At 41.6% G+C, this 9262-nt stretch overlaps 1 protein-coding gene across 1 annotated transcript; it reads left to right on the top strand.

Moving 5' to 3' along the window:
- On the top strand, positions 1 to 3299 carry polr1f (RNA polymerase I subunit F). The gene is made up of 4 exons (XM_051389861.1): positions 1 to 337; positions 704 to 845; positions 1265 to 1473; positions 1994 to 3299. The coding sequence occupies exons 1-4, from the start codon at positions 36 to 38 to the stop codon at positions 2505 to 2507; spliced, it is 1167 nt and encodes a 388-aa protein (XP_051245821.1). The 5' UTR covers positions 1 to 35; the 3' UTR covers positions 2508 to 3299.
- The last annotated feature ends 5963 nt before the right edge of the window (positions 3300 to 9262 follow it).

Here is a 9262-nt window from a genome sequence, read left to right as displayed (position 1 = left end):
CGCCTGCCTTTGCTCTTCCGGTACTCCTAAACAGTATGGCGAACCTCGAGCACGCTGAAGACGACCAACAACATGTGAAAATGTCCGGTGAAGTGTCCGCCGCCAGTGCCCAGGACCAGTCGGCCGCCGTGTCCTCCGTACCGGGCAGAGACGCGGGCGCGGTCCCGTGCTCTATCCCGTCGTTCGCAGCCGCCTCCGAGCTGCTGTCAGCGCCGTACTCGTGTCTGGTCCTGAGCACGCACCGGAGACACATCGGCCTGCCGCCCATGTACCTGAACAAGAAGAGGACAGGTATACAGGAGGAGCTGGAAGCCGAGCTGCTCAGATTCTCACAGAGGTAACAACACTTTTATTAAGTTTTCTTTGACCATTTTTATAGCTTTGTCTCTGTTCTGCTGTGCACACAAGCCGATGTCAACCATTCCTAACATCATGCCAGGTTTATGTGTGTCTGTGTAGCCGTCTTGGAAGCAGTCGAGGTTTCTAGTTACTGACCCCAGTTTCCATTTATTTGTCACTACCAGCTGAACAATGCCTTGGTTCTGGCAGTGGCAGACATTTTGGATACAGACCTGCACTCTGTTGTAATATGTGTGCAAACAGGATTTCAGCTGTGTGTGTTTTGTCTGACCATAAGTGTGTGTCGTATTGTTTCATATCAAACTCTCCTGCTAACTCGACTTGCCCTGTTTCCCTCATGCAGTCTAACAGGAGTCCCCTTGGCGTATGAAAACATCAGGATAGTGAGCCAGCATGGAGACATCTACGACGACAACGGCTACATCCACATGAACATAGAGGCCAACTTTATTGTCTTTCAGCCTAAAAAAGGACAGAAACTGCGGGTGAGATTGACGTTTACAGCGCTTGGCAGATGCTGTTATTCAGAGTGGCTTGCATTACGTTTTGGCACAGTACAGTTCACTTTTGGCATGGGTCTTGGCCTAGCTGTGATGCGCTATACAAACAGGGCTTGGGGGAAACCTCTGACAGTCCCTGTGTAAACAGAATGATATGCAGTGCAGTCAATTCATGTGATTAAATATGCATGGGACAATATAATTTATGTTATAGATGATTTGTTGGAGCATATGATTGGGGCATTTTCCTGGGGGGAAATAAGAAAACAGTACAGTACCAGGTTTTTGTCTATTTGGAAAAATACCAACCTGTGTGAACCAAGAAAACATCAAGAAATTCTTTACCTCTTTTTCAGCCAACTTTTTTGTGTGTTGTTTTAATTCTACTGTGTTTCTGTTTCCAGGGTACGGTGAATAAACTAGGAGTAAGCCATGTGGGCTGCTTGGTTCACGGCTGCTTCAACGCCAGCATCCCCAAACCCAACCTCGTTTCTGTGGAAACCTGGCGAGACGCAGGGCCGAGAATCGGAACAGAGTTGGAGTTTGAGGTGACTGCACTCGACGCTGATGCGGTGGGGGTACTGCTGATCAGAGGACGACTGGACAGGACCAGGCAAGTGGCAAATTACGCACACACCTGCACTTGACGCAGGACTGTGCTTGACCACATCTTTGTTATATACTTTGAAATGTTCTAGTTAACTGAACTTCAGAACATTAGCTTCATCAAGATGTAGCTTTTTTTTGCCCCAGAATCAGTGGCAAACTTTTCTTATGGGACACGAGCAATTTGCTTCTTGATGCAGTGTAGCCGACAGGGTACACCTGTAGTTTTCTATGTAAAGTCCTACACACAGCTGGTGTCTTGGTGCATGTTAAGTCTCCAGAAAAGCAGCAGTTATTTATTTGTTACCTTTTACTGCCTACTTGAGTTTGCACCTATGCAGACTGAATGGTAACAGTTTGTTCAATACATTTTAGTGGAAATGCATATTCATTAGGAATCTAACTTTAATAACATTGACTATGTGATTGAAAGTTTCCTTAATCTGACCATTTTTTGTCGTAGAATATTTTGGAGAGGACATTTCCAAACCCTTGATTTCTTACTGTTTTTCGTCTGTGTGTCTCAGGGTGCAGGAACTGCTAGCTATGGGTGAGAGTTCAGAGTCCGGCTTCACCGCAGACCAGCCAGAACCACCATCAAAGGAGCCGGAGCCCAACCCAGAATCCACAGAGGAATCTCCCGTCGACACCCCAAAGAAGAAGAAGAAAAAGAAGAGAGACAGAGTCAAAGAGGAGGAGATAGAAGAGGTCGTCACAAATGCACCCTCCTGCCAATTGGATGGCAACAAAACACCAGAGCTGAACGGAACAATGGCTGAAGCAAACGGCAATGAAGCTGGTGAGAAAAAGAAGAAGAAGAAGAAGAAAAAGGAAAAACATTTGAAAGAAGAGGAGGAAGAGGTTGAGGTCTCCCCTACAGAGGTCCACACCAGTGACTCCAGTGGTTACCTTAGTGACAAGCCAAACAAAAAGAGGAAACATGAAAGTGGTACAGATGTCACATCTAGTTTAAGTGAAGATCCTGAAACACCTAAATCAAAGAAGAAGAGGAGGAAAGGCGATATTGAGCAGTTTGCCTGAAAAAAAGAAGATTGTATTCTGCTTGGAAATCAGGTTAATTTTGTATAATAATTAAGGAATATACTGAGGTGCCTTAACAGACAGTTTTTTAGCAAAGCAAGATCTCCGGTTGGTTCTTCTGAGCTGCTCTAAAATCATTTAAACAGAGGGTCACACTTACCAAAGGAGCCTTTCTACATTCACATGTTGTCACTTGTGGGAATGCTTGTGAGAGGATGGAAGCGGTACTCAGTCCTCGTTAGACTGCAGTTCCTTTACACTGCCTGATGGGGGAGCAAAAATGCTTCATACAGCCACACTGGGACACTCCTGTCAGGTCAACCTCGACTGTTAAACATGGTGCTGAGAGTAAAAGGCCAAGTTTTTGCTTTGAATTTATGGAACCAAATGGAAAAAACCTAAATTGATATAAATACATTTTGTCCTGCTTGGATACTAAACTGTAAATAAATACAATACGAAAAAAATTACACAACTGAGACTGCCAAGCTCAATTAAAAAAACTTCTCTTTTTCTCTTGCCTTATGTGCCTCTGTGCAGTCTTTACATGGGTTGTCTTGGTATATCTACAATGGAAGGAGAGAGTTTTTTTAACAGCCAAATGTTTGGAATTGCATCATTCACTGACAAATGGTGCAGTCATGAATTATTTGTGCCGTTTCACTGCTTTCTTTCAGTTTTACATTGACAGTTTTCACGTGAAGGTTTGTTGTCTGTCTTTGGCTGAAAACAAACAGAAGTGGAAGTTTAATATCCAGTTTTTCCTGATTAAAGAGCTCTATATTTTAACAAGTGTGCTCTGCTTGCATTTTTTTCATTTAGAGTAATTAAAAATGCTATGTTTTTTTTTTTTAACATATTAAAAGGAACAGCTCTTTTGAATGCAGAGGGGGGCTGTGGAGAACTCCAGTTTGGAAATCTTCCTCTCTGCTTTGGTTTTGAGAAAAAATATATTCCTGTAATGATTATTAATCTTGTTTTTCATGCTACATTCTCTCCCACAACAAAGACTTTTATGCTGACCAGTGGGTGTAAAGTGATGAAGTGCTGAGAGACAGCCTAAAGAGCTTTGTGTTTTCTTTAAACCCCCCCCCGCCTTTCAGTGGGGAGTCTCATAAGTTGTGTGAGGTGCTAAGAGTTGGAGAGCTTATCGGGAGCTGCCTAAGAACACAGATAAGGAGCTACAATTAACATGGCTCATTTTCTTCCATCACACCCAATCATATAGATCTGTATCTTATAATTAAATCCTTTTAGAATGACTTATTAACCTTTTATAACCGCAGACTTGACGGTCTATTAAGAGCGGGAAACCCATAAGTGTTTCTTCAATTGATATTGGATGAGAAAATTGATATCACCCCCTTAAGACTGTAAACAGCTATCTGGCTCTGTCCAAAAATATGCCCACCAGTACCTCCAAAGCTCACTTATTAACACATTACCTGCCTATTTCTTTGCTGGGAGCAGTAACTTCCTGGAGTCTCTGCAGGTTGCCTAGCAACTGATCCCAGCCAAGAAATAGTTTATATTTTTATGATTAGAGACATGAGAGCAGTATCCAACTTCTTATCTAACACTTGTTAAGAAAGCATATAGTTCTGTAAATGCTGAATTATTCTATTAATGGATTACCAACATCTATGTTAATAATAGTTTATAACTAATCTAATCTAATAACTAATCTAAAGTATTAGTAAATGACTTTATTAACCCTTTATAAAGACATAGTTACAACTTATGGACCCTTTAGATTTATATTCATGACCTATTTGAAAGTTGTACTGAAATAATAATGGACTAGCTGACTGAAATGGAGTAAACATTGTATTAAAAGGCTCATGTTACCAAATTTTAGCCCTCAGCAGAAGAATGTTAACGCCAGTTCAAACCTTTTTGACAATCTAGTGTACTTGTAATCACAGTCACTGCAAATCGCTCCTAGTTATCCGAGAAGGTTCTGAATGACATTAAATTGTGCAGCCTCCACTGTTTGAACTGTACAAATATAAAAAATCATCTTAAAAAAACAGATTTGAACAGTGATCTGAAAAGTTCAAGTGGACTGTTATTTTCCCTCCCATGACCTCCCTCTGGCTTTATCGCTCTTTCGCACAAATTCAACCCCAGCCCATGCGCACCTCTCTTGCACCTGCACCCTCCCACCCCCTCCATCACCACTCATTTATCTTGTCATTGCTCCTATCACTCCCTCACGCTGACTCCCCCTCATCCCCCATCCTGCTTTCCCTCCTCCTTTCTCCTACTTGTCTCCCTGATTTATAGGAGGCGGTGTGCAGTTCACACACATTCCACTTCTGACAACCCCCCGAACCCCCCGTCCTCCGTCCTGCCACTGGACCCTAATATCTAGGCATGGCAGTTTATCTTCATGATTCTCCAATGGAGAGAGGAGAAGAAGGAGAAGGAGAGCGAGAGAGATGAGACAATAGGAGTGTTGTTTTTGTTGAGCAGGCCAGTCTATCTTTTCATACACCTCTGTCTACCTCTCCAAGGAGTGGTCCCTGATGTGTGTGTGTGTGTGTGTGTTAATGTGTGTCTATCTTCCTGTGTCAAAGTTTCCAGGCCTAGCAGCTCCTACATGAAAGAGCCCCTGAAGTCTTTATGGAGAACAAACGCCTCCCTGACGCAATGCTTCAGGTTCAGGACACACACATACACACACACACACACACACACACACACACACACAACCCATGCCACACACTCACTGGCTCACTCACTCATTCACTCATGCAGACACACCACATCCACAAACCCACAATCCACAAATCCCCATCCTTGCACACCCCTGTTGGCCAGGCCTAATTAGTTACGTGGTCGGCACTCTGCTCTATCCCAGAGCCCCAAATGGCAGCAGGTCATAAAACCTTAAGTGTTCCACCAGTCGGAGCCGTACAACTGCAGCCATATATTCTCCAACACGGCTAAGCCAGGGCCGAGTCGTGTCAAAGCCCATCTCTCACAGGCCTACTGACATCCATGAAATCCCTTTATGGCATTTTCAAAGGCATTTCTGAGAGATTTTTGGCACTTCTGCTTTGCATCTCTGTTTTTTATGCTCCCTCAGGTAGGCAAATAGCCCGTGCTCACACAGACAGGCTAAAGCGTTAAACTCTTTCCCAAGGGATCAATCTCCACACACACACACACACACACACACACACACTCACTCACTATTAACACCAAAAGTAAACATTACTTTTGGTTGGTGAGTTGGATTCTCATAGTTAGTTTGTTTCCTTGGGACCCGACACCCACTGTCCTGCCCTTAGTAACCCTGGAGACGACAGACGGGTGTTTCTTGTGACACCATTTTACTCAAGGGAATTGTGTGTGTGTGTTTGTCTTATTTGAAACAGCCATTATCTTTTAGATACCTCGGGAAGTCATCAGTGAATGTGTTCATGAAACAACAGATTAAATAAGAGCATAGAGGATTGTGTTACCTCCAACCAAGTCCAGCAATCACTGAACAGTTTAGTCATCTGACCTCTTCTTCTTCTGTGTGCGGCACATTGTGTAGGTTGACAGATGTAGAAACAAACAAAATCCACTCTGTAAGGGACTTAAGCCTACATAAATACTTTTTATCATTTTGTGAGACTGTGCCATTTTTCTCCTGCAAGGCATTAAAAGTGTTGCACTTGATCTAGTTGTATAAAGAATGAAAAGTTTAAGTACTTACCTCCACACAGCTAACGGCTTATCACTGCATGTGGCCGTGAATGTCAGTCGATTTTGGAAAGATACATAAAGGGGAGGATGCTTTTTGACCTGATGAAACATACTGGCACCTTAAAGATGAAGCTACAGCCAGCAGCAGATTGGCTTCTGCATTATTAATCATAAGATTGCTCTTTTGATCAGTAACACAATTACTAAAAATGATAATGTTCTTTTGCTTTTTTTTTGTTTTAATTATTTTGCTCATAGAAATAACACTGCAATTTTTCCACATATCTTTTTTTTCTTATTTGATTTAAAAAAAAATTGTAATCAAATAATCAAACAACATTTTCTTTTTCTGCCTACGTGTGTGTGTGTGTGTGTGTGTGTGTGTGTGTGTGTGTGTGTGTGTGTGTGTGTGTGTGTGTGTGTGTGTGTGTGTGTGTGTGTGTGTGTGTGTGTGTGCACGCTGCCCTGGCCAGCAAGCCCAGAGATTAATAGGGCTCAGTGTAATCAGGAGGTAATGGGAGGCTCATAGGCGTCTAGACAGTGTTCAGACCAAACTGTAACTCCTACACCCAAAGCTCTGGGGAAATATGGCAGGGAAAGGACAAAAGGTACAAAAAAAATAAACTAATCATAACTGTATGCTACTAGTATGATAGTAACATAATCCGCAGAGACAAAGCTAATATTGAAAGAATGAGTCCAAATCATATGATTATACACATAAATGTGAAAGTGAACGGTGATTTACTGTGGAACAACAAGCTGAAATAAAAAATGTATTTTTATCACTCCCTATACCTTTTGAATATAAATCGAGGAGAAAGCAGAAATGTGGAGAGGAGTAATGAGGGGAGGGGTAAGAAGAGGAACACACACAGCATATCATCAGACTTCAGCCACAACCTCCCAAAACCACAGAAAAATAAATAAGCCAAAAGGGGGGAAAAGCTTCTGAGTCTGGAAAAAATGATCTCATGTTTAGTCATGTAGCTTTACAGGACAATACCCAGGACACATCTAAATATTTTATTATTATAGTTTTATGACAACCATGTCAAACTGCAGAGCAGAGCTGAAGGTATAGGAAAGAGGGCAAGAGAGAAAAGAAAAGATGAAGGGAAAGTGAAACCTGGGTGGCCAAAGTGCTGCTGATGATGTGTACATTAGAGCTGATTGCTGGAACAGCACTTATAAAGCCATCGACACAAAGATGAAAGAAACTCCCCTGATCAGTGAATCATCCGCTGACTCTGGCATGCAGGCAAATTTTAATTACCATAGACTTTACATGACAAATACATTTAACATAAAAGAAAGACACAAAGATATTACAGTTTTTGTCTGTGAGTTTAGAGATCCGTGCAAAAGACAGCAGCTCTCATTGAAGGCGACTAGGAGCTCAAGACGAATCAACGTTATGAAACAGTAAGAAAGATACAACACTGGTGCAGAAGCAACTGCATGGTGTCATGGTGGACAAATATGAGGCGAGGGTTTTAGCCATTGACTTTTAAGGGAGACAGTACAGCACTGTAAATAATCAACCTGTGCCACAGGTTCATTATAAAGCATCTATAACAAAGCATCTGTAAGTACTCTGGTATAGTCACTGTGATGTGAACAAAACAGCACCCACGTTTATCTATTTATCATTTATCATTCACTTTCGTTTTGAAGCTGTATGTTAGACGTCAGCACATTTTTTAAAGATGGAATTTCCTAAGAATTTCCCAAGAATAGGCAAAACACTGGGAATTATCAAGTTGTGATTCAGCTCATGTTCTGTGATCCAACTGGTTTTAGACTGAGAAAAACATTTCCAATTGTTAGACTCTACACACTAGACTAGAAAATGAACCAACACATCTTCAACACAGAACTGGACTGATTATACTGAATCACTGTTGTCACTGACTGAACCAGTTCCCCTTACTGGTGACTGAAGCACTGTTGTCAGCTAGGTGCATTTGAACGGGCATTTAATGACTTAGCTTAGACAAAAATTGAAGGAATTAAACAGAAAAATATTGACTGATTTGTAATTTCCACCTCTACTTCACACTGTGGTTAAAGATTTAAGGCTAATAAAGGATACATATATATATATATATAGATATAAAGATGTCACACTAGAGCATAGAAAAAAAAAACAACAACAAACAATGGCCACCACTCAATAGACAAACCAATCATTTTACCTTGCAGATAGTTGTAAACACACTTCCTACTGGACAGAAGCGTAATAAAACTCACCAAAATGTTTTTGTTTATCTTTCCAACAATCACCAATGTTGGTTTGATGAAAAGGGAGCTTTAATTCAATAAGTTAGATGGGAAAATGTGTAATGTAATGTAAGTTAATCCTTGGGGACAAATGCACGCATTCAATCAAATACATCCACTAAAAGTGCTTATTATTGCCACTGACAGGCTCAGATTGTCTGACAACATTATAGAAACGATACCTACAGAGATAGACCTTTTATTTAACCAGAAACAGCTGTAGTATCAGTGTCACTCGCCACCAGACTCCATTGACAGAAATGGTACCTTACCTTGCGTAACATCATAACTTCATTCAAAGTGGACAGAAACAAAAGAAAACTCACCAAAACTGTCTTTGTTGGTGTTTTCACTGTTCCAACAATCACCAACTCTGGTTTGTTTGAGATAAATCCTTAATCCACTGATGTATATGAGAAAAACAACACAGGGGGGGACTCAGTAACTTAGTAAACAAAGCACAGAGAGGCCAGGATAGCAACACAGGAAAAGGGAGTGTGGCGTCTGCTCAGGACACCATGACTGCTGCCATCTATGTCGTCATTATAATCATCATCGTCAAAGAGTGGCATCAGTATCCCCGGATTATCAGCCATCTCAGCGTACACGTTGAGAATATGACTATTAAAACAAATGAAACATGGCACCCTTAAAATACACAGTAAAGAGTGGGTGACCTTCTTTCAGAAAATAAACACAGACATTACTCAGACAGCAGAAGGGGGGGTGGGTGTGAGCCGCGGCAAGGTGCTGACATGGGTGTGTGTTTTTAA

This window comes from Dicentrarchus labrax, unplaced genomic scaffold (assembly GCF_905237075.1).
Source record: "Dicentrarchus labrax unplaced genomic scaffold, dlabrax2021, whole genome shotgun sequence".
NCBI lineage: Eukaryota > Metazoa > Chordata > Actinopteri > Moronidae > Dicentrarchus > Dicentrarchus labrax.
Note: the sequence above shows the minus strand (reverse complement) of the source record. Positions and strands in the feature narration are given on the sequence as shown.